The sequence below is a fragment of the Mesoplodon bidens genome (genome assembly GCF_964165515.1).
Source record: "Mesoplodon bidens genome assembly, chromosome: 1".
NCBI lineage: Eukaryota > Metazoa > Chordata > Mammalia > Artiodactyla > Ziphiidae > Mesoplodon > Mesoplodon bidens.
In genome coordinates this window covers 203,753,922-203,780,288 of record NC_138176.1, presented here as the reverse complement: position 1 = coordinate 203,780,288, position 26,367 = coordinate 203,753,922, and the positions used below count along the sequence as shown (strand labels likewise).

At 40.1% G+C, this 26,367-nt stretch overlaps 1 protein-coding gene and 1 pseudogene across 3 annotated transcripts in view; both read left to right on the top strand.

Annotated features, from left to right (window-relative positions):
- FAM13A (family with sequence similarity 13 member A) overlaps positions 1–26,367 on the top strand; it is a 329,540-nt gene that overhangs the window by 257,476 nt on the left and 45,697 nt on the right. For both annotated transcript variants that reach the window (XM_081232918.1, XM_081232919.1), the window contains 5 exons: positions 6,171–6,212; positions 8,979–9,158; positions 15,067–15,256; positions 25,479–25,555; positions 25,933–25,975. In XM_081232918.1, coding sequence (XP_081089044.1) covers positions 6,171–6,212; positions 8,979–9,158; positions 15,067–15,256; positions 25,479–25,555; positions 25,933–25,975 — 532 coding nt within the window. The remainder of the gene's footprint in view (positions 1–6,170; positions 6,213–8,978; positions 9,159–15,066; positions 15,257–25,478; positions 25,556–25,932; positions 25,976–26,367) is intronic.
- Positions 951–3,042, top strand: LOC308620249 (protein BTG1-like; annotated as a pseudogene). The gene is made up of 3 exons: positions 951–986; positions 1,299–1,461; positions 1,687–3,042. The product of its transcript is annotated as a protein BTG1-like (transcript).

The following is a 26,367-nucleotide window of genomic DNA, read 5'->3' as shown; positions in this document are numbered from 1 at the left end:
AAAATACTGTATTCTGTTAAACAGACAAATTAAGGGTTTCATTCTGGTTTGATGATTAGTTACTGGATCCTCATCCTGAGGCTTAAACAAACATCACATAATTGTCTTTTAAATTCTTACTCATTAAAAAAATTGAATGTAAATATTATCTTCTAGAGAAAAAGGATAATTCTTTTAGACCTAATGGTTCCTACTAAAACAATATTTTACGGGCAGCATTTTATACACCACTGAAAAGAGAATATACTGAAGTAAGAGGACAGTAAAAAGAGAACACATCCTTCTTCAAGATGTCTGGTTTCAGTAGATTTGAAAGATTTCTTTATTTCAAATCAAGTGATCTAATAAGAGAATCACTTGTCAAAAGGCATTTTATGCACCTTATCACATGCAAATTTTATAGACTAACATAGATGAGCATAATCACTTTATGGAAATGTTTTGCTAATAGAAATAAAGACTAAATATATGTAACTATATCATAGAATATATTTCAGAGTAGGCTTAGAATCTGTTTTGAATGACTGTACCAGGAGAACATTCATTTGCATCATCACTTAAGTAGGCTTGGGTAATGAAATTGACCATAATGCTGAGTCTGCTTATTTATTTTAGTTTTGAATACTTGCTTTATCAACATTAGGAAATGAATTCTTCCATATTCAGGTGTTTACACTGCATAAGTAAGAGATTTTCTTAGCAAATCAGTCAAGTGCTCTGAAAAAAATTCATTATTCTTAGCTCTCTGCAGGGGATAGAAAACAAGCTACGTGTAGATGAAGAAAATCATTATCTTTCACTTTAGCTTATTTGCTTATTGTCTTTTTGTTAGTGTCTTAACATTACCTCCATAAGCTGATTATAGCAATGGAAGCAGGCCCTATTTCTGACATTAAATATTCTTAGAAATCTTGTTATTGATGAATTGTTAAGCACATCCCACAGGAACTATGGAGGTGATTGGATACCTGACCAAAGCCGTTTTGGTATCTGATAAACCCTATGACTGACACTGTCATAAAACTAAATATGCAGTTAGTTATAACCTTTTGTAATGATTTAAACTTTAGGGCAATAAACTTGAAACTGAGATAGTCATAAACTTTTAGAGCTAAAAGAAAATCACAGAGATCATCAACCAAGGCTTTCATTTTCTGTATGAAGAAACCAACCCAAAGCAGCCAAGCTAACCAACCATCTGACTGTGATTGCAGCTAATTAACTGCAGAGCCAAGACCAGAACTTCACTTTTCTGATTCCCAACGCAAAACATCCCCTTTTCAGAATACTTTCTTTAGGCCCCTCAGAGCTGGAAATGCAACTGTTGGGAGCTTCGGAGGCTGCAGAGCCGTAGGCGGCGGTGGCCTGGGAGGTCCGGGCGCTGTGACCAGGCCGCGGTCGCTCGTCTCTTCCTCTCTCTGGCCACCTCCTGTCTCAAAAATAACTTTTTGGGCTTCCCTGGTGGCGCAGTGGTTGAGAGTCCGCCTGCCGATGCAGGGGACACGGGTTCGTGCCCCGGTCTGGGAAGATCCCACATGCCGCAGAGCGGCTAGGCCCGTGAGCCATGGCTGCTGAGCCTGCGCATCCGGAGCCTGTGCTCTGCAAGGGGAGAGGCCACAACAGTGAGAGGCCCGCCTACCGCAAAAAAAAAAAAAAAAAAAAAAAAATAACTTTTTTACTCTAAAGAAAGGAGAAAAAGCGTAGCCATCCGCCCCTCCCTCTCTCTCAGCCCTCTGACCTGTGAGGGAGCCCGGGCCGACCCCGCGCATCCCTTCTACACCCGGGCCAACACTGTGATAGGCGAGATGGCCGCCAACAAGACGTTCATCTCCAAGTTCCTCCGCATCAAGGGGCTCACGAGCGAGCGACAGCTGCAGTCCTTCCGCCAGAGCCTGCAGGAGTTGCTGGCAGAACATTAGAAACATCCCTGGTTCCCAGAAAAGCCCTGCAAGGGATCGGGTTACCGTTGTATTCGCATCAGCCATAAAATGGATCCTCGCATTGGACAGGCAGCACAGGGGATTGGACTGAGCGGTCAGGAGCTGTTCAGACTTCTCCCAAGTGAACTCACACTCTGGGTTGACCCTTACGAAGTGTCCTACAGAATTAGAGAGGTTGGCTCCATTTGTGTGCTGTACGAAGCCTCACGAGCAGGAGATAGCAGCCAAAACAGTACCAACATACAAACGGTAGACAGCAGAATCAGCTGGAAGGAGGAACTTCTCTTGGACAGAACAAGCCCTTCCAAACACTACAATACGATGACTATATCAGGTTAAGATATAGTCAATGGATGGATCATCTTATAATGGATGGATAAATTTGATACTTGCTTTGGGTGGGCGCCTCTTGGGGGATGGATTATGGAATTTAAACCATGTCACAGCTGTGAAGATCTGGCACAAGATAGAGTGGTAAAAACATTTTTAAGTGACAGTGCCATAGTTTGGACAGTACCTTTCAATGATTTAATAGCCTGTGAGTCCAAGTAAATGATCACCTTATTTGCAAGGGAGAGAAGTCCTAGGGTGATTTCAGTTTCTCCCAGACATGATGCCTACATTTTTACATCAGTCCCTTTAACACAAATCTGTATTTCAAAGAACCTTTCTCTGCAGTAGAACTTGCAGAGAAAATTTGCACTATGACACTTAAAGTTGTCATCCTTTTTGGCAGCTCAACAGGGAAGCTCAACATTTTAAACATGTAGTACTGGAAATTTTATGACAAGACTTTTACCTAGCTCTTAAATATGTATAAATGTACCTAAGACAAACTAGTAAGTATGACCTGAGGAAATGGTCAGACCTTGTATTGTGTTTTTGGCCTTGAAAGTAGCAAGTGACCAGAATCTGCAGTGGCAACAGGCTTTGAAAAAGACTCTTAAAAAGACACTATCTCAAGTGTGGTGTTAGCACCAGCCAGCTCTCTGTACATTTGCTAGCTTGTAGTTTTCTAAGACTAAGTATACTTCTTATTTTTAGAAAGTGGAGGTGTGGTTTGTAACTTTTCTTGTACTTAATTGGGTAAAAGTCTTTTCCATAAACCACCATCTATTTTGTGAACCTTCTTAGTCATAGTTTGTTTGGTAAATTATGAACTGGTGTGAATTTGTACAGCCCATGTGTATTGATTGTGGCAGAGTTGTACAGATTTCTGTATTTTGGATGAGAGATTTTTCTTCTCTCTATAATAGTTTCTTGGCATTTAAAAAAAAAGAATACTTCCTTTAGAAAAATTCTATTTTAAAAGCATGGAAGTATGGACACATGAAGTAATACCAAAAATTCCAAAGGCCTATTACAAAAACACAAAAATATAAATTTATCATAAATTTGACCTAAGATAAATGTATTAACAAAAATCAATATGGTTTAATTACTTAGTCTTATTATTGATTTATTCATTTATTTTGCATTCTGAGAAAGGCTCTTTAAGACTGATTCAGATGGCTCAGGTCATTTTTCTTTAAGCTCTGAGGGAAATGTTGATGTATTGCCTTTTATTCATTCCAATTAGCATATGTTTTCCAAATCATACCTTCATAACTTAGAATCTTTAAAAACAGCAATTGTGATATCTAAGTCACTGAAGTCTAAAAGAATTTTAGTTGCAGGGATTTGGAACCTTGCTAATCAGTGGTCCTCCACAAATCAACAGCATCAGAACCACTGGGGAATGTGTTAGAAATACAAAATCTCAACTTCCCCTTTCCTAGACCTAGACCTACTGTATCAGAATCTGTGTGTGAACAAGATCCCGGGTGATTGTGATGCACATTAGAGTTTGAGAAGCACTTACTCAGAGAGTTAGGAATCTCAGAACCTGGTCCCATTTGTTGTCATTTCCGCGCCTCTTTCTTCCTCGCCTTTTTTCATCTTCTCCTCCCTACCCCACCCCCTACCCCAAAAGGAACATAAAAATATCAGTGTGTGCTTTAATAAGCAAAAGGAAGTTCAGGTCAAAAGTGTATAGAAGGGAGGAAAGGAAGTATATCCCTTCATTCTGAGATGGCATGGCTGACTGATTGGCTGATTATATTTATATGTCTTTGTCATGTTTTTAGTATCTAGCAGATCTGTATTTTCCCGCCTGTATGTTCTCCCGGAGTCATTATTCAAATTGGCCCCTGCCCCCAAAACCAAGGTTGTGTAACTGCGTGAGACATGGAGTACCTGAGTTAATTATACAGTGTTGAATTTACAGAGGGTGAGCCACAAGCATCAAAAGCAGGGACTGCCTGTTCCAGCTAAGGACAGAGAACAGCAAAGGATTTATTGTTGGTTATGTAACCTGGGAACCTCTATGAATAGCAGGTATTGTGAGGCAGACATGGTTGTAATTAAAAGCAAAGTTAAATACCTAAGTCCAGGCCTCCGTATAGGAAGATGACTCTAGTGAGTGTTTCTTCTAGTGAGTGATGGATTCAAAAAGTCGAGTGTAGCGATTAGGAGCTTAGACTCTAAGCTCAAACTTTCTTGGTTCCAATCTCAGCCCATCTGCTTCTTGGCTCTAGGACTGTGAGTTACTTAACCTCTCTAACCTCTTCATTTGAAAATAGGGAAAAGAAAACAAGGGTACCTACTTCATGGACTTATTGTAAACAGTAAATGAGAAAAGCTATGTAAACAATACTAAGCACAATGTCTGAAACACAGCACTCAGTAAGCATTCGGGTTTATTTATTTGTTCATTCATTTATTAATGAGGATTCTTCTCATACGTTTCTCGTGTGAACAACAGCACTCTTTTATGCAGTTTTTCTGGGACTTGGCTGTGGTTTGTGACCATGACAAAGAGCTACAGCTTTCGCTAAAGGAATTCTCTGGGGTTAAAGAGTGAGTGTCTGTCGATCACCTCTGGGATGATGAGTGCTGTGCTGGGTATGGTGCTGGTGGTATTCGTAAGTATTGTCATGAAAGAAAAGGAGAAATATTACACAATCCCTTGAAGCACATAGGTTCTAAATGGAAAGGGATGAGATACACATATACATGTACATGGAAGAACCACGTACTTCAGATGATTCCAAAGCAACAGATGATTGCAAAGCAACACATTCCAAAGCAGATGATTGCAAAGCAACACATTCACATGCTGAAAATTCTGTAGTATAAATGAGGATGCTTGGAGTGATTGAAAGGCAACCGTCCGTATTGGTCATGAACAGCTTTTATTTTCTTCAGGTGTCTTCTACAAAGAAGAAGGTAAAAATGGGAGAACTGTTAGATCTATTAGGCAAAACTGTAGTTTGACACGCACTGAAGATTTTTTTTTAATCTCATTTTCAACATAGGTACTTCTCAATCTTGATTTAGAAGCCAATTAAGCACTACAGGGCAGAATGTAAGAAAGTACTCACACTGATATGGTTAAAACAGATGCCAGCCTCGACCCACACTGTGCTTATATGAAAGTAGAATGGGGGGCAAAAGGGTGAAGTTCTGAAGCATGCTAATCAGATAGTGTTCTCTCATTTCACCATTCCGTTTTATATGGACTACTTTTTTTTTTTTTTTTACTGACTACTTTTTAATACTTTCAAAGGAATTCAGGCTTTGGAGAAAATGGGAAACAGAGGAAGTTTATAAAAGCTCAGTAAAAGGGTTATAAATTAGGTGTTAAGATGAAACATTATAGAGCTTGAGGTATTTTCCATCTTGAGGAACTTAGGCAGACAATGTGGCTCAGATAGAGTCGTGTAGCAAACAGTGTTTGTACCTTGTTCTCTGTCCCCTACGGCCCCCGCTCCATGTTCAGAGCAGTTTTAGGAAGATGCTTCTGTCTGCAGACAGCAGGGATGGGGCAGTTGGTAGCAGGAAAGCCGTGGGCAGCAATCGTATTAACATTTGGGGAAAATTCAAAGACCCAGACTAGGGCCATGGCAAAAGTCTGAGAGGCAGAGATGGTTTTCAGGGGTCACCTTTGAAACTATCCGTCATGGACATCTTAACATGGAGAAAAGAAGCTGTTTGGGAATATGCACCCAGCGCCATCTCTAATCTAGAGACAGGTGAAAATCAGCATCCGTCAGTGGATAATTAAATGTCATGTGAGGGTCATTCAGGGCCTGGCTAATACTTTCAGCCCGGGGTGCCCTCACACGTTGGATTTGCACTCTCTGGTCCTCTGTCTAACCTGCCTTCCTTTCTTTTGCTTCTTTTCTACAGTGCCCACGTATCCCAAGTCAGCAATGTGTCGGCAACGGGAGAGTAAGTGATCCGGATTTTGGGCTTTTTTCCCCTCCTCTCATGTATTAAACAGTAAAAAAAAAAAAAAAAAAAAAGCTTTTCTAATGGTGTATAGCATTGGAAGATTAATATAATAAGTAACCAATGATGATTTTTCAAACCACCCAGAGGAGAAGACCAAATAAGAAGTGTTCCTATTTGAGCTTCTGTGTTGGTGTGTGACTGCAGACCCCTCAGCCGTGTGAACATATGAGACTTTCTGTTTATTTTAGTCAAAATCGTGTCAGTTAGTTAGTACGTGCAAAGCAGTCTGTGTGCTTTGGGAGGTGTCTTGCCATTAAAGGTGGAAATATGAACCGTGTATTTTACTTCTTCCTTTGTTCGTTTGAATCAGCCTCCATTGATGGAGTGCCTGCTATATGCCAAGCATAGTGTTAGGTGTCTCATGTCAAATAAGCCTTGAGCTCTGCCTTTGGGGCCTTTACAGTCTGATAGGACACAGAAAAGGAGACAAGTTAGTGATGGCAGCAAGTCCTTTTTCCACAGGGCAGGGGCAGTGCTCTGTTAATTATGTCTATCACATGTCTTTTTCCTCCTAAGATGACCAACCGCACTTAGACTAAAATCTAAACTGCAGCTATCTACCCCTGCCTGTTCGTTTTGCTTCACCCATAGGACATTGCTGGCACCTGGGTGGGCCTTTTGGAGCATCTTCCCTGAGCAAGGATCAGGCGGATGAGAAGGGGCGGATGTGTGATAAGGAAGAAGAGAAAAGCATTAGAATAGGGACACTAATTGGTATGAATGTGGCTCTAATAGGATGAGTTGGGTTTTTTTTTTTCCCTTCCTTGTCATGTGAGTAAGCACTCAGAGGGCAGGTTTGACGTCTTTTATCTTTGAGAATTATAAAGAGATTCCAGAATTATACCAAGACTGATGTGTTCTTGTCTGTTTCCTAATGACCTTTACTTCTTATATGTCTCGTATAACATTTGGAAAAGGTGTGGCTTTGGTATGTATGTATATATTAATTTATTCACTTTCCTATGTACCACTATGAGGTAATCTCAAATTGTTGGGATGTAGAGTTCTAGATATTAAAGTTCTAATGCCTAGTCATTCCGTACTTGCTCGTTGTTGTAAAATAGTTTTAATGAAATTACTATATGAGTCTATTATAAAACCACATTTGGAAAATCTTAAGTTCTTAAATTTTCAAAACCCATTTTATTTAACTGAATGTGTTTCTCAATCTGACCATTTTTAAAACATATATGTGGGGCTTCCCTGGTGGCGCAGTGGTTGAGAGTCCGCCTGCCCATGCAGGGGACGCGGGTTCGTGCCCTGCTCCGGGAAGATCCCACATGCCGCAGAGTGGCTGGACCCGTGAGCCACGGCCGCTGAGCCTGCACGTCCAGAGCCTGTGCTCCGCAACGGGCGAGGCCACAACAGTGAGAGGCCTGCGTACCGCAAACAAACAAACAAATAAATAAATAAATAAAATATATTTGTGGCTTTTAAAATTTTTAACAGCTTTTTTGAGGTGTATATACAAAAAAACTATACACATACTTAATGTATTGTATACTTAATGTATACAATTTGATGAGTTTGGATGTGATCCTTTTTTCAAGTGAAGGAAAACATGCTTTGAGGAGTGTCAGTTTAGAATTTTTCATGCCTGCTTATTCAGAATTAAATAATGAAGTGATAAAAATGGGTTTAGACACATTGAACGATTATATAGCTTTAAAAATGATACCTCATCTGTCTTATGATGCACTCTTTTTAGCCCCTGAGCTTCCCTGTTTTCTTCAGGTTGAACAAAGTAAATCTATCCTTCCATCTCCAGTAATATACATTGGGGTGTTGGCATGAATACAGCTTCAATCATATATATTACAATTGAATTGAATAGAGGTTCAGAAAGATTTTACCATTCTGTTATGAGGAGTAATTGCTCTGGTCAGGTGTTCTTTTTTAATAGCATTATTGCCTATATAATTTTATCTTAAAGGGATTCCAAAGACATAATAGGCCTCATAAAATCATTTGTGCCTGTTTGCTTTGTAAATCATACTGTCTTCCTCTGCAGAACTGGTGTAAATCTGGAAGAAACTCACCTTTGTAAGAATAGGTCCATTATTCTATGAGGAAAACAATCTTTCCTCCTTCTGCCTTATATTCAATGATCTTTACTTCCTGAATGCCTCCTGTAATTGTTGCTAGACCTGCTGTGAGTGTTTCAGGAATCCTCGACTCACAGAGATGGAAAACACAGTTATCACATTGGTGGAATTGGTTCTGTGTAGCTTTGTTTTTAATACACAGTGCAAATATTTGGGGACTAATGCCTCTTACTGTCTTTGCTCATGAAGCTGTAGTAGATGTTCCATGGAAAATGCTGATATTTCCAATATTACGGGCACTTTTTTTTATTGAAGTATAGTTGATTTACAATGTTGTGTTAAGTTCTGCTGTAGAGCAAAGTGATTCCGTTATACATATATATATATATATACACATTCTTATTTCATATTCTTTTCCATTATGGCTTATCATAGGCTACTGAATATAGTTCCCTGTGCTCTACAGTAGGACCTTCTTGTTTCTCCATTCCATGTATCAAAGCTTACATCTGCTGACCCCAGCCTCCCACTCCATCCCTGCCCCAGCCTCTTCCCCCTTGGCCACCACCAGTGTGTTTTCTATGTACGGGGACATATTTTTAAACGCTGTTATTGATAAGTTTCATTGCTTGATTGACTCTGCATTCTTTTTTACCAGACTCTTAGAAAGAACCATCCGGTCAGCTGTAGAACAACATCTTTTGGACGTTAATAGCTCTGGAGGCCAAAGTTCAGAGGACTCAGAATCTGGAACATCATCAGCATCTTTCTCCACATCCACCAAACAGCGACGACGCCAGTCCAAGGAGCAGGATGAAGTTCGACATGGCAGCGACATGTGAGTTGGCATTGGTACTTCTTGTTTGCATTTGCTCTTCTTCTTTTAAAAATATACACCTGGGGGCTTCCCTGGGGGCGCAGTGGTTGAGAGTCCACCTGCCAGTGCAGGGGACACGGGTTCGAGCCCTGGTCTGGGAAGATCCCACATGCCACGGAGCAACTAGGCCCGTGAGCCACAACTACTGAGCCTGAACGTTTGGAGCCTGTGCTCCGCAACAAGAGAGACCGCGACAGTGAGAGGCCCGTGCACCGTGATGAAGAGTGGCCTCTACTCGCCGCAACTAGAGAAAGCCCTTGCACAGAAACGAAGAGCCAACACAGACAAAAATAAAGTAAATAGATAAAAATTTAAAAAAAAAAAAAAATATATATATATATATATACACCCAAATTATTGATTGTGTTAATAGACACTCTCATTTCAGTACTCAGGTTAAAATTTTAAGTTTTCATTTTGACCCTTCTAAACTTGGCTGGCATTTAGAGATTCATAAGTGATTGAATAAATATTTCCTTTTCATCTAGATGTTTTGCATGTTATGGGAAGCCACCTCTGATTTAATACATTTCATGGCTTCCTCATGAATATCTTGTCAATATTTAGAGAGATCCTAAACCACTGGAGGAGAAAATTGCCACATGCCTGTCCAGAGGTGGTTTTTTCCCTTGTTAGACAACATTCAGTTGGCTATTAGACTTGCTTATGAGCCAGCAGATTTTCCTACTATTTTGACCTGATTAAATACCAGAATATTACTGTAAATGCTCTGCCAGTTGATGATGTTTTAGTAGAAGAAAGGTTGAGCTTAAGTCTAACAGAAGAGGAAATGCTTGAGTTCTTTATTGTTATAATGACTAATTATAAGGCATTCTCTCAGCATGAATTTCAAGAAGAGTATTACAACAAATTTTATTCTCCATTAAGATTTGATAAAATACAAATGAGTAATTACCATTCATCTTACTGAATAATCATGATTTAAATTGTCAAGGAAAATAAATTTATATAGAATAGACTATAGTCCCATATTTTTCCTGAAGGTTTTATCTACTGTAGCATTTAGTCTCTATAAAGTTATTATTTTGAAATTCTTATTAAATGATAAAGACTAAACCAAGCCCTACTTTGCCTCGTTCCTTTTCACCTGGACTCATAATCTACATCAAAACGTTGATGGAAAAAAAAGCAACTTCTCTTTGCTTAAAGAAAATACAAAAGGTAAATAGTATAAATAAATTCCATGCTGCACATTATAAAGATGTTTAAGAGCTATATTAACAAATGTAATTTTAGAAATTAAAAAGTATCAGTAATATTACCCACTGACTTTTCAAGTGGTATAAGCAGCACGTTTTAAAAAATATTTGTCTTAGAGCTGGTGGATAGGAGGGGGTGCTGTAATATTTCCTTTAGAAAATAGGGAAATTATAATATGGGACATATTTACATTTAAAATTAGCTACTGACTAAGCTTTATAGAAAGTGTTTACGTATATAATTAGTCTGTGTCACCTATATTGTGTTATACAGCAAGTACCAATTATTCATCTAACACTGTTCTTAGCCTCTGCCTCACTTTTTGCCACACAGTATGTAGCAACACTGCATTTTAAAAATCCTTAGTGTGTCATGACATTGTGCTTTCCACCCTCGTTGTTTGGACAGAGGGATAGCAAGCAGAGGCTGGAAGCGGTAGTGAGCATGGTAGAACAAAGCTGGACAGTGGTCCAGGTGGTAGTGGGTAACTGGGGTGGGCCGGGGAGGAGCACGGTAGTGTAAGGTCAAAAGTGAACAGGGGGGCTTCCCTGGTGGCGCAGTGGTTGAGAGTCTGCCTGCTGATGCGGGGGACACGGGTTCGTGACCCGGTCTGGGAGAATCCCACATGCCGCGGAGCGGCTGGGCCCGTGAGCCATGGCCGCTGAGCCTGCACGTCCGGAGCCTGTGCTCTGCAACGGGAGAGGCCACAGCAGTGAGGGGCCCACGTACCGCAAAAAAAAAAAAAAAACAGTGAACAGGGGCTACACAGATAAACCCACACACCTGTGGTCACCTAATCTCTGACAAAGACTATACAATAGTCTGGCAAGACTATACAATGGAGAAAAGACAACCTCTTCAATAAGTGGGGCTGGGAAAACTCGACAGCTACATGTAAAAGAATGAAATTAGAACACTCCCTAACACCATACACAAAAATAAACTCAAAATGGATTAAAGACCTAAATGTAAAGCCAGATATTGTAAAACTCTTAGAGGAAAATATAGGCAAAACACTCTCTGACATAAATCACAGCAAAGTCTTTTTCCATCCACTGCCTGGAGTAATGAAAACAAAAATAAACAAATGGGACCTAATGAAACTTAAAAGCTTTTGCACAGCAAAGGAAACCATAAACAAGATGAAAAGACAACCCTCAGAATGGGAGAAAATATTTTCAAATGAAGCAACTGACAAAGGATTAATCTCCAAAATATACAAACAGCTTATGAAGCTCAATATCAAAAAAACAACCCAATCAAAAAAATGGGTGGAAGACCTAAATAGATATTTCTCCAAAGAAGACATACAAATGGCCAAGAGACACATAAAAAGCTGCTCAACATCACTAATTATTAGAGAAATGCAAATCAAAACTACAATGAGGTATCACCTCACACCGGTCAGAATGGCCATCATCAAAAATTCTACAAACAGTAAGTGCTGGAGGGGGTGTGGAGAAAAGGGAACCCTCTTGCACTGCTGGTGGGAGCATAAATTGATACAGCCACTATGGAGAACAGTATGGAGGTTCCTTAAAAAGCTAAAAATAGGGCTTCCCTGGTGGCACAGTGGTTGAGAGTCTGCCTGCTGATGCAGGGGACATGGGTTCGTGCCCTGGTCCGGGATGATCCCACATGCCGCGGGGATGATCCCACATGCTGCGGAGCGGCTGGGCCCGTGAGCCATGGCCACTGAGCCTGCGCGTCCGGAGCCTGTGCTCTGCAACAGGAGAGGCCACAACAGTGAGAGGCCCACGTACCGCAAAAAAAAAAAAAAAAAAAAAGCTAAAAATAGAACTACCATATGACCCAGCAATCCCACTACTGGGCATATACAGAGAGAAAACCATAGTTCAAAAAGTCACATGTACCCCAGTGTTCATTGAAGCACTGTTTACAATAGCCAGGACATGGAAGCAACCTAAATGTTCATCAACAGAGGAATGGATAAAGAAGATGTGGTACATATATACAATGGAATATTACTCAGCCATTAAAAGGAACAAAACTGGGTACTTTGTTTTTTTTTTTTTTTTTTTTTTTTCTTTTTGCGGTATGCGGGCCTCTCACTCTTGTGGCCTCTCCCGTTGCGGAGCACAGGCTCCGGATGCGCAGGCCCAGCGGCCATGGCTCACGGGCCCAGCCGCTCCGCGGCATATGGGATCCTCCCAGACCGGGGCACGAACCCGTATCCCCTGCATCGGCAGGCGGACTCTCAACCACTGCGCCACCAGGGAGGCCCAAAACTGGGTACTTTGTAGAGACAGGGATGGACCTAGAGACTGTCATACAGAGTGAAGTAAGTCAGAAAGAGAAAAACAAACATCATACACTAACACGTATATGTGAGATCTTAAAAAATGATATAGATAGTCTTATTTGCAAAGCAGAAATAGAGATACAGACATAGAGAGCAGATGTATGGATACCAAGGGGGAAGAGGGAGGTGGGATGAATTGGGAGATGGGGATTGACATATATACAATATTGATACTATGTATAAAATAGATAACTAATGAGAACCTACTGTAGAGCACAGGAACCTGTACTCAATGCTCTGTGGTGACCTGAATGGGAAGGAAATCCAAAAAAGAGGGGATATATGTATATATATAGCTGATTCACTTTGCTGTACAGTAGAACCATTGTAAAGCAGCTATACTCCAATAAAAACTTTTTTTTAAAAAGTGAACAAGGGCTAGACAGGGAGAGAAATATGAAACACAGAGTAACCACTCCTGCAGAACGTTAATTACCTCCTCAGAGGCCCTGTCTCTAAATACAGTCACGTTGGTGGTAGGGCTTCAACATATGAATTTGGGGGGAATACAATTTAGTCCATGACATCTTTCAAATCTAAAAACTCCTCCATTAAAAAATTACAATTGGATTTATACCCCAGGAGTTAGGGAAAATATGAAGAGAAAGAAGAAGACAAATTTAAATAGTAAAACAAATGATTGTGAATTTGAGACCGGATATGAATTTAAATTGCAGAATAAATATTTAATGTTATCTTTCACTTGGGGATATGATTGAACTGAAAATATGGTCAGGAAAATATAGTAAAATATGGTCATCTATTTTTACTCTTTGGAGCTCATTTATTTCAAGATAACAGCTTTGGGTGTTTAGGGAGATACCTTTATATATTTTTCTTAAATTGAAGTATAGTTGATTTACAATGTTGTATTAATTTCTGCTGTACAGCAAAGTGACTCAGTTACACACATATATATATTCTTTTTTGCATTCTTTTCCATTATGGTTTATATGAAGATATTGAATATAGTTCCCAGTGCTATACAGTAGGACCTTGTTGTTTATCCATTCTATGTGTATTAGTTTGCATCTACTAACCCCAAACTCCCAGTCCATCCCTCACCTCCCCCTGTCTCCCTTGGCAACCGCAAGTCTGTTCTCTATGTCTGTGAGTCTGTTTCTGTTTTGTAGGTAGGTTCATTAGTGCCATATTTTAGATTCCATATATAAGTGATATCATATGGTATTTGTCTTTCTCTTTCTAACTTACTTCACTTAGTATGAAAACCTCTAGCTTCAGGGAGATACCTTTAAGGTCACACCATGAGGGAGTGTATAAAGTCTCATTCATTTGTACCTGACCAAGCCATGATGCTGCACTGATGATTTAATTTGTTCTGTGATGTAGTAAAGGGTAAACATTTTGGTAAGTAATTTAATTTTGTGAAAACCTCTTAAAAGGGAATGTTAGGGCTTCCCTGGTGGCGCAGTAGTTGAGAGTCCGCCTGCCGATGCAGGGGACACGGATTCATGCCCCGGTCCGGGAAGATCCCACATGCCGTGGAGCGGCTGGGCCCGTGAGCCATGGCCACTGAGCCTGCGCGTCTGGAGCCTGTGCTCCGCAACGGGAGAGGCCACAGCAGTGCGAGGCCTGCGTACCGGAAAAAAAAGGGAATGTTAAAATACTTAAGGAAAACTATTTCAAGAGCATTAAATGAATTAACTTCTATAATTAAAATGTCTAAAACTAAGTCATGAAGGAACTCTAGTTATAAGCTTACATCCAGAAACTTGTACTGGAAAATAATGAATCCCTATTTCAGTTAAAATGCTTTGTATTCCATAGTTTTTATTATACTATTTCTACCAAGATTATCTAATGCAGTCAGATTTAGGTATTAATGCATTTCTACTGTGCTAAAATGTCTTTCGCAGTTGGGAGAATCAGTGTTCCATTCTGGAGAAGAAGACAGATTTCCTTTTCAGATTTTTCTTCATACATTATATTACTTTATAAGATGTGTGTGTGTGTGTGTGTGTGTGTGTATTTATATAAAACCTATGAATTATGTGAAATGTCTTTGTAAGTTTGCACTATTCTCCTGATTTGAATACAGATTACTTTTGGTACAAATACAAAAGGTGTTCATTGGTAGAAACATAGCCCTTGCCAATTTGCCTCTGGGAATGATTTCTCTTTTAATGTGATATATTTGGCACCAAGTGGTCTCAGGAGTAGCACTCTGCTCAGATTTTGATCAAAGATGCAACCTGGAATTTCTAAGCACTCTTCTGACTTTCTGTGTGATGCAGTGGCAATGTCATTTAAATGTCCCTTTTACCTTTTAAAGTAAAATTAAGCTAAATCTTTTTTCAATTCAAGGGGACTTATCAACAAAGAAAATATTCCTTCTGGGCTCAACAACCTTGATGAATGTATTTTGAATGTTCATCATGAAGTGGAAAAATTACATGAAAATACTTCTGGTTATATTGGAGAAAGGGGCAAACCGAAACGTCAGAAATCCAGTTCCAGACTTTCTGAGCTCGGTGAACACCAAGATAGTCTTGTGGTAAGTGCATACTTCCGTACAATTTTTACTTGTGGCCAGTTAGGGAATATCACACCTCTTTTCCTTGCTTTGTAAAAAATATCAATGTGGAGTTTCACAGAATTATAGAGCATGAGTTCTGAAAAAGACCTTAAGAGCTACTAAGTATACACATGTCTTTCTTTTTGATAAATATAAGAATCAAGTCCAAGGTAGATTACATTTTGCCAAAGGAACAAGGGGCAACACATGCCTCGGTTTCCATGTTATTGAAATAGGTCTGAGTTTCCTCTCATTCTTTTGAGCATTTTTAAATTTTATTTTTGGAATAAAATTGTCAAAGCAGTTTTCCTTATACTCCCCCATTTTATTTGTTCCTGTCTATATGAATATGTAAAAAAAATTAATGATTGAACTTAAAGTGAGGTGAAAGAAGAATACATACAGGAAGAGGATCAACTGTCTTTGTGTTCAGAAATTTAATTTCAAAGCTGTACACTATAAATAGTTTTTTTCCTCTATTCCTCAGAAACAAAACAATTAATCTCCTACATGGTTACCTCAGACCTGAACTCTGGATCGTTAATTTGATACATAAGTTATTGCAGGTGGTTTTAGTCAATAACTAAATATTTATGCAGTTTAACTATAAATATATGTCATCCTTTTTTGTGTATGCTTCAGTTTCTCTGAAAAGTGAGAACAAAAGTCTGTCTTCTAATTCCCTATAGTTTGAAGAAATTTAACCCAAAAAAAACCTAAAGATGAATTTTATAATATAACATGAACTAGCGTCCCTAATAAAAATCGGTAATAGGTAATACCCATTCTTAAAATGTGTAAAGCCTCTGTTCTGCTTTATCTCTGAGCAGTTTTTACCTCCATGCTGGGTTTTCTGTAAATTTAGCAAAACTTATGGGCCACTCATTTTCCCATTGTCAATTTCTGCATGTGCTCAGAGAAGATTCCCTATTTTATTCCCTAAATAAAATATGCATAAATACAAATCTGGGGGAAACATGTTTATTCCATTTTCTTCCAAATGTCTTGGTACGCTGTTTCTAGAAATAAATTGATCAGCTAGAATGGACAGAGACAGTCATCCACCTCAGACCCGTGTCTGACACAGTTCTCCCAATACGGAATGTAAGCTTTGGAGCCATTGCACATTAAATGGTTTTTAACACTAACTTAATTCTTATTTGGGGGAAAAGTAACATTTTTAATAAACTAAATGATACTAACTCCATTAGCTCTTTATTTGGCCCATGATTTGTTTATCTGCTGAAGAGAATTACAGTGACTAAAAGTCTGACACTTGGCTTCTCAGAGAAGAATGTGCTTCTCTGAATCCCTTTTAAAATGAACTTAACTCATCAATATTTTTTTCCACCAGGAATAGTATCTTAATTAGCTAGGTGGTAATAGCTAATAAAAGTGGGAAAGTACATTTATTCCTTAGAATATGTGTGTGATTGCTAAAACTGTGGACATCGTCTTTGTTTAAAAACAGTTAGAGGAGAGAGCCTAATTCCATTTTGGTCTTTTTTCTGTGAAAGGGTTTGTCTCCACCTTAGCTGCCAGTTTCTGCATTCCAGGATTATGCAGGTCACATGTTAACATAAGTGAGCTAGGTGGACCGTGTCTTTGTTGCAATGAATAATTTAAAACCCTGCCAACACAACTGAGACAGAAGCAAAACTTCCTCATCTGTGAAGTGAGGGTATTCTCAAAGATCTTTTCTGACTCTCATATTCCATTAATTTTAAATCTCATCTTCACAGGTCACCACAAAGCAAAGAGCCAGGGCACATAACAATGACTAGGATTTAGACTAGTTTTGAAGGTGCAGTTGTGCATCTTAACTTCCTACTTACTTTTAACCTTCTATTTTTACTTTACCCCACTCTCCTCCAAAACCTTCTCCCACTTCAAGTTCTTTATACACTGACTAAACTTTTGTTTCTGTAGCTGGAAAAACATACATAATTATATGCCTTCTGTGTGCCAGGAAATATTTCAGAATCTAGGGATACAGCTGTGAGACAAACAAGCAAAAATCACTGCCCTCACGGAGCCTACATTCCAGTAGGGGAAACAGACAAAATCAAGATAAAAAAAAGTAAACCATACAATATATTAGATAGTGATAACTATTAAGCAAGAAATAAAGCAAGAAATGAGGATAGGAATTGTGAGAGGGCAGGGGATACAATTTTAAAGAGAGTGGTCAGAGGAGACTCCCAAGAATTTGACACTTGAGTGTAAAGACCTAGAGGAAGTAAGGAAACAAGCCATACTCTCACAGCAGGTTGCAGAGACCCCGAGACAGTCACTCATCTGGAATGTTCAAGAAACCACAAAGATACTGTTAGTGTTAGAAGAGAATGAGGAAAGTGAAAGAGGTAGTTGGAGGGGCCAGAGAACAGATTAAGTAGGGCCTCCTAGATTATTGTTAAGGACTCTGCCTTTACTCCAGGTGAGATGAGAACCCATGTGAGGGTTCCAGGTAGACCAGTGATGTGACTTACTGAAATTTGGTTTGACTGCTGTGTTGTAAGTAGACAGTAAGCAGGCAAGGGCAAGAAGCAGGAAAACCCGTTAGGAAACTCTTGCAATAATCTAGGTTTGCGCTGATGATGGTGTGAACGAAGGTGATACCAGAGCCAGCACGTGTTGCCTTGCAGGCTGCCCAGTGCAGTACTCTAGGGGGCATTGCTCATATTGACTAACATGTGCATGGGTCCTCCTGGAGTCGTGTATTGCAGTAGTCACGAGGTGATAGGTGGATTCTGGATCTATTTCTGAACATAGAATTGACAGGATTTCCTGACATTACATAACTGTGGGGTGTGAAAGTAACAGAGGAGTCAAAGATGCCTCCGAGGTTTTTGGCAACTAGAAGATTTGTGTGGCCAGTTTACCGAGATGGAGAAGACAGAAGTTTGGGTGATGACGTCGTGGTTCAGTGTTGGACATGTTAAGGTTAAGCTGCCCGTCAAATATCTAAGAGGAGACAGCAGGAAAGCAGCTGGATTTCTGCGAGTTTAGGGAGGGTATCCTGGCTAGAGGTGCATCGTGGGAGCCAGCAGCAGATAGAGGCGATCTGAAGTCAGTGTACTGGATGAGATGAGCGAGGGAGCGAGGATGGACAGAAAGGGGAAGTGGCCGCAGGGACCGTGAGCCCTGAGGCATACAGTCGTGTAAAGGATGGGGAGATGACGAGGTCCCAGGAGAGGAGACTCAAGAAGGAGACCCCAGGGGCTTCCCTGGTGGCGCAGTGGTCGAGAGTCCGCCTGCCGATGCAGGGGGCACGGGTTCGTGCCCTGGTCCGGGAAGATCCCACATGCCGCGGAGCGGCTGGGCCCGTGAGCCATGGCCGCTGAGCCTGCGCGTCCGGAGCCTGTGCTCCGCAACGGGAGAGGCCACAACAGTGAGAGGCCCGCGTACCGAAAAAAAAAAAAAAAAAATTTGAAGAATCTGCATTTCCAGTTCTTTCCACACTTGCTCTTCAACCCCTGTAATCTGAATTCTACCCCTCTAAAGACCTCTCTAAGAAACCACTTTCTCTGTGTCACTGGGTGGACATGTGGTTGGAACTGGTCTTTTAAGACCGCTGTGCTGTTGTCCGCTTGGTCCTTGACCTCCCGAAGTCCTTGTGGTGCTTGATACTCTTATTTTCTCAGAACTCTTCCTCCCTTGGCCTCCAGGATGTTGACCTCTCTTTGTCCTCTTACCTCAATGACTGTATTCTTCTTTACTGTGTCCTCTACTGGCTGATCTTCAGCAAAACATGCTTAGATGTAAATGTTATGCAGATAATTGCCTTATATCTCTTTTCCATCAGTACCTCGCATGAGAGCTTCTCTAATTCCATGCTGTCCGATGTCACCTCTCTACAGATGACTTAGAAATCGACATTTAGGCGATGCTTTCTGCAGCTCACCTTAGATAGTCCTCCCAAGTCAACACGTGAAGATCAAACTCATCTTCTTTTCCTCATTGGTCTCTTTTCACTCAGTATACCAATCTGATTTCATCAGATCATCATCTTCTTAGTCATTTTTGAAGTCCTTTCCTTTTCCTTACTCCCAGTCTTTCTTCCAACTTTTCAGTCATACGTCAGATTTCGTGGACTGCTTTAAAAATATGTCCCCCTTTTCCCCTTGTATTGCCATCACATAGCTGAGGCCCTTTTTTAACTCTTCTGGAATATCAGGACAGCCACCCAGCCTATTTTCACTCCTCCACTCTCCCCTCTGTCCCCCTCCCAACCATTTTATCTGTTGTTGAGGAACAATAATTTACTTAATGCAGAAAGTTTCAGCTCATGTTTTTAATGCAGTATAACTCAGCAAGAACTCCTGTCCAAAACTACATGACAGTGATTCTCTGAGTGGTGTCAATATAATGTAAAAAACCCCGCCATTTGAACCACTGATTTAAAAGTTGTCATTCCTTCCATCATACAACCATTAACTATATGACAAGCACTGTTTTAGGCACTAAAGACAAAATGGTGACCAAAACAGACACACTGTCTGCCATCCTGAAGTTTATATTCTCGAAGGATGAGGCAGATAAGAAACAAGTCAACATATAGTCAGATGGCAGCACATGCTGTGGAGAGAAGTGAAGCAGGATAAATAAGATGGGAAATGGATGGGAGGTTACGGGTTGCCATTGCATGGGTTGAGTCCTCAGATCAGGCCACACTGAGAACGGTGCTTGTGCGGGAACCTGGACGAGGTGAGAAAGTGAGCCATCAGGATATCTGGGGAGAGACCATCCAGGTGGAGGGAGAACAGCCCTAGCCTTTTGAGGATGCGCACGAGGCTCCCATGGTTGGAGCAGAAGTGAGGAAGGAGTGTTGCAGGAGATGACGTCAGAGGCGTAGCAAGGGGCCCGATCCCTTAAGGCTTTGTAGCCGTCTTTAGATCTTGAGCATTTACCTTGAGTGAGATGAGGAACCGTTCAAAGATTAAAGAGAAAAAAAGTCATTTTCTGAAGTACCTTTGGAAAGGGTCCCTCTGGCAGCTGTATGGCCCAAGGGTGCTGAGGGCTATTCAGATAGCACCCATCTTAAAAATGAAGATAATATTAACAGGGTAACAAACTACAGTTGGAGCAGTAACCAAAATACATCAGTCACAGTGGCAAGGACCGGTGTCTGTCCAGTTCCCCATCCACCATTGTACGCCAGTGCCCAGCATAGCTCAGTGCTCACAAAAAATGAGTTAAAAAAAAAGGGAGTGAATGAATGGTTGCCGTATAGCTTAGAGTAACTTGGGTAACAAAAAGACCCAAAATGCAACGCCTTGAACACCGTAAAAGTTCTTTCTCCCATGACAATCTAAAGCAGTTTAGGGCTCAGGAGAAGAGTTAGAACACTTGCTACACGCGATGTTTCAGGGACCCAGGCCAACTGCCTCTCTGCCGTCTTCAGCAAGTAGCTTCCAGGGCACTCGTGGTTTTCTTCTCCATTCCAGCTCACAAGGGGAGAGAATACGTGAGTGTCAAGGCATGAACCTGGTGAGGCAGGTTATTAGCCAGGCCTGGAAAACACACATACCACTTCTCACAGCCTGTCGGAGAGAAGTCAGTCACGTGGCCCCGTCTACCTGCCAGAGGGGCTGTGGATGCGCTGTCGCTGGGCATGTGGCTCCTGCATTGCTGTGCAAGAAAGGTGGAACGGACTTGGGTGGACAGCTAGCCAGCTCTTCCATAGGTGTCCTCTTACAGTACCAGGAATTCTTTTTGAATATGGATTAATTTATGCAGTTTTAAGCATAATAAAACATAAAACAGAAGGATAGAAAAAGAAATTCAAATTTGCCATTGATCCTTTGTTAATGAGAATATATCACATACCTTCTCTCAGAGCTCAAGGTTAGAATAATGAACTTGTTTTGACTAACAGTGTTCCATGCAGCCTTCAGACTGAGCTGTTTGTATACTGAGAGAAGGCATTTTTTTGAGTGTCCTCTCTCAAGGCTTTGTCAGCATTTTATAGTTTTAGAAGACAAATTTGTTTTTGCTCCAAGTGTTTTCAAGTGCTTCAGTGGTCAAACAAGTTTTGAGCCGAGCTGTCAATGCCAAAACAGAGATGGGCCAGGGGAAAAAATTGTAAGTAAATCCCACAGTCTAAAGCTAATTTTTTCAAAGCTTTTGCTCTTTATAGATTTGAGGTCATTTTTATAATTGAGGAGAGTGGTTCTTAAAATTCAGTTTCTTCTGACACCCAGAAATGGTCCAAGTAAATTATATCATAGAAAATCTGTATGTTTTGAAAGTCACTGGTAGGCCTTCTATGAGGCAGAACTAGGCTTTATCTGTCTTTTATTAATGCAATTCTAAGAGCAATTTTATCAAATTCTACATAAAGACGTAATCTGTTCTTTACTATTTCTTAAAATTACCTATTACCTTTAAAAGATCCTAACTTTAGAAGATTAATTAAAATTAAGTTAATGCAATAAGGCATTATTTTTAATAAGAATTATATTACTTCAAGTTTAATAAATGAAAACATCAATGAACTACTCTTTTACCACACCTGGAGAAGTGTTTGGGACATAAAACAGTTTAAAACCTTCAAAAGGCATGGAGTCGGTGTTTCTCTTAAGATCAACACTGTTAACAACTACAGAGCGTTTGAAAGTCCAGTAGCATACTTCTCTTACAATGGAAGCTTTCTACATTTCAGCCAGTATTTTGACCTGTACGTTCCATTTTCCCCTTCCCCCCATCTCAATGAAGTGGGGAAATGGCTGATGTATTTCTTAACCTTCCCTCCCTAAACCCTTAGGCAAAGGATGCAAGTTAGAATCTATAAAATGCTTTGCACCCATGGTCATAGGTACTTTTGTTACTCTACTCTTGGATCTTCACTGCCTTTATTATTTTCCTTCTGAAAAAATTAGGGTAGGTTGCCAGTTGTAACACATTCTTCACAGATTCCTGTTTCCCAAAGGTATAGGGGCAACCCAACTACCTTAGCAAAGGAACACGGTGTACTTGCATGCTGCTTTGGTGAAAGCAGACTATGAATATTCACTAGCCTCAGTCATGTGGAGGACAACTTGAAAACTGGAATTATTTTAAAGCTTTAGAGAGGAATACTGAACAATATTGAAAGTCACCCTTTGTCACTTACATGCATTAAAAACTCAGGCCCTTGGAGAGTTGTAAAACACACAGATCAAACATTTTTTAAAAAGTGGGGGGCGGGGGGCGGGCGAGAGAGTTGAAGTTACTTTACTACTTGTTTTAACCCTGGAAATCAGCTAAAATTTCTCACATTTCACACCTGCTTTTCGCAGAGCTTTTTATTGTAAAACATAGCTATCTTTTTGTCTATAATTCTCAAAACCTATATTGCTTAAATCTCGGTTCTTTCTGTTTTGGAAAAAAATCAGTCTTGTAACATTTTTCTAACTGAAGTATCTTTAAATTTATATAATAATATTATGGTTTATTTTTTTCTTCTTTCTTTCCGAATATTTTTTAGCCTCAGCCTGAAGGTTTTTATTTCTGCTGAAATAGTCATTTGTTTTCACTGTCATTATAAATGTATTTCATTGACAGTGTTTTTTTTTGTTTTTTTTTGTTTTTTTTTGCGGTACGCGGGCCTCTCACTGCTGTGGCCTCCCCCGCTGCAGAGCACAGGCTCCGTACGCGCAGGCCCAGCGGCCATGGCTCACGGGCCCAGCAGCTCCGCGGCATGTGGGATCCTCCCAGACCGGGGCACGAACCCGTATCCCCTGCATCGGCAGGCGGACTCTCAACCACTGCGCCACCAGGGAGGCCCGACAGTGTTTTAAAGTGATCTGAAGGTACAGGGTTGTGCTTCCCCTAGGAATTCATGTTTCACAGCATCAGGAAAACCTAATGCTATTGCACTAGACCCTACACTAAAGATTTCGATAATCTATTGAAGATTACCAGTGAGAACAAAGATTCTTTGTCATAGATAAATCCCTCTTTATCAGGAAGATCACATGCAGGTAAAAAGAGCAACTATGCTTTGGCTTAATGAGAGCCATGTTAGAGAGGCCTCTTCTAACTCAAACTCTGGAGGTATAAAAATGTAAGTATAGGGCTTCCCTGGTGGCGCAGTGGTTGAGAGTCCACCTGCCGGTGCAGGGGACACGGGTTCGTGCCCCGGCCTGGGAAGATCCCACGTACCGCGGAGCGGCTGGACCCGTGAGCCATGGCCACAGGCTCCGCAACGGGAGAGGCCACAACAACGAGAGGCCCGCGTACCGCAAAAAAAAAAAAAAAAAAAAAATGTAAGTATAATTGAATGTGGTTATAATTTTTTTTTAATTTCTCAGATCCATTCTAAAATTATCTAACTGTAAATTATCTAAACATGTAAATTGGTGTGCAATAATGGCAGACACAATCACTGTCTTACTAGTTCCTAGAACATCATCTTAACTGTGGGCAAATAGCAGCAAAATATTTCCTTGGAGATTTCACGGTTTTAGAAGTCATAATAACATCAACAGCAACGGCTACTATTCATTAAAAGTACAAGGTATTATTTTAATGCTTTACATGTATTATCTCATTTAATCCTTATGACCACCCTATGTTAAGTATTGTTGCCATCCCCCTTTTCCAGATGAGGAAACTGAGAGTCAGGCAGGGTCTTAGAGGTGGTAAATGGTGGAGCTAAGATTCCAACCGAAACATTCTGGCTCCAAAGCCACCATTATAGCTGTTATGGTATGCTGTCTCCCTTTGTTTTGATTCTTGATGGAGCCTACGGTTTTTGTTTGTTTTTTGTGGCTGCGTTGGGTCTTTGTTGCTATGTGCGGGCTTCCTCTAGTTGCGGCGAGCAGGGGCTACTCTCCGTTGCGGTGCGCGGGCTTCTCATTGCGATGGCTTCTCTTGTTGCAGAGCACGGGCTCTAGGCACACAGGCTTCAGTAGCTGTGGTGCGCAGGCTCAGTAGTTGTGGCTCGCGGGCTCTACAGCACAGGCTCAGTAGTTGTGGCGCATGGGTTTAGTTGCTCCGCAGCATGTGGGATCTTCCTGGACCAGGGATCGAACCCGTGTCCCCTGCATTGGCAGGCGGATTCTTAACCACTGCACCACCAGGGAAGTCCCGAGCCTAGGGTTTTAAACTTTAAGAATTCCAGACAGGTTGGCCACACCACCATATATGGAAAATATTTATCCATTTACCAAGCCAAAGATTAGTTATCCACTCTAATTATATGCTTATTTTGTGAAGATTTTTGTAGATGTCAATTTCATGGGATCATTGTGAACCTTAATCAGATATACTTTCCAATGGGCTTTTCATAAGGAGAGATTATAAACATGTAGGTGAATACATGTTGCTTCACTATGTGTTCTTTATTTTGATAACACAGAATACATGGATTGTGCTTAATGGGCTTTTGATGCCGATATGAATCTTTGAGTTCCATGAAATTCGTTTCCAAATCTCCAAGGCAGCTCTGTATTTGGGTCTACCGAATGTAAACGAGCTCTTGTTTGCATATTTGTAATCTTCCTGCATGGGGACGGCTTACTTTGTGCTCAGTCACCTGAGTTGTATTTAGAAACTGTTGGCCGTTTTTACAGAGGCAGTCAGAAAACCTTACAAATATACCTCCTGATAAGCATTAAGCCCTCTTGGTCAGCCTGAAATACACGCTATTTGAAGTAAGTTTCGTGTTTATATTTTCTGTCCATCTTGGCTAATATAAAGATTAACATTAAATATCACAGAAAGAAAGGTTCTCAAGTTAACTCTATGTCTTTTTATGGATATTTTATAGCTTAGATATAAGCTACATATTACCCCAGATCATATTGTCAATATACACTGTAAAGATGTTAAATAGACAATGAATGCTACATTGGTTTCTGATTACATTAGAGGTCAGATTCCTCAAGTCTAGTTCTAATGCCACCCTGGTATTCTGAGAGTCTGGGTTTTGTTTATGTTTAGCTATAAAATGTGGATAATAATTAACAATGTTATAGGCCACAATGACCATTTCTATGCTGCTATCAGATATCTTTGTTAATGGAATGGTAAAGTTCAGCATATAATTTTATGCCAGCAGTGTCTAATAAACTGTCATAACTTTAAAGATAGGACTCTGATGACTAGAAGTAATATCTGCTTGTTATCCGATGTTTCTATTTTAAACAAAGGAAGGTCTGTTGTTGCATACGTCTTACCATTCCTACTGGGCAACAAATGGTTCGTTTTATTACAGAATATGGAAAGTCTCAATCCCACACCATCTCATGAAAGGATTGGACCTGATGATGTTGAACTGATGTCCGATGGAAGGTAATTTTAGAGTTTTCTCCTTACACTGTTTATAAGAATGTAAATAGACTTTTTTTTTTCATTTAGTGCAATGTGCATTGTAAGAACTAAAAAGAGTAGAATTAAAGGACTATATGTTTACCAACAGTATTTTATAGCGAGGAAAATGTTTAAATGGAAAAATCTACCATGGTGCTGTTAAAGGCAGATAACCGTATTCCTGTTTTGCGTTGTTTCTAGTTTTGTTTCATTTTGATTCATTTTTTTGTTTTGTTTTTGAATTTCATAAGAATTTTATTTAGAGCTACTGAGCTTCTAAAATAAATGAAATCATAATTTCAATGAATGAAAAGCACTGTTATAAAACTTTATGACATTTTATGATATTTTGTTTGTAGCAAAGAAAATGAAAAGGACTGCAGACAGACCCAGCATTATGAGGTGAGTAGCTAACAAGTAAGATTTTGACTGTGACAGGTCTGTTCCTACATTCTTGAGAGTTAGTGTGAAGTATTATTAGCTTATCAATAAGGGATGATGACATTCAGTGCCGGGATTGTGATGGGTGAGAAAGACAAATGAGAAATCATAAGAACTCCACTCTTTTGCTTTTTAAATTCTTTCATTTTGCTTATGAAGATAAACTTTAACAGCATGGAGATTTCTCCTTAGGTTTTCCATAAAATAAGACAAAACAAATACCAAAGCTACTAGTTTTATTTTCCAGGATTTCATGCAGTTTTTAAGTGATTAAAATAAATCGTGAATTTTAGTGGATTTGTCAAAGAGATGATCTCATTCATTTTCAAATTAACATAAAATCAGTTCAAGTT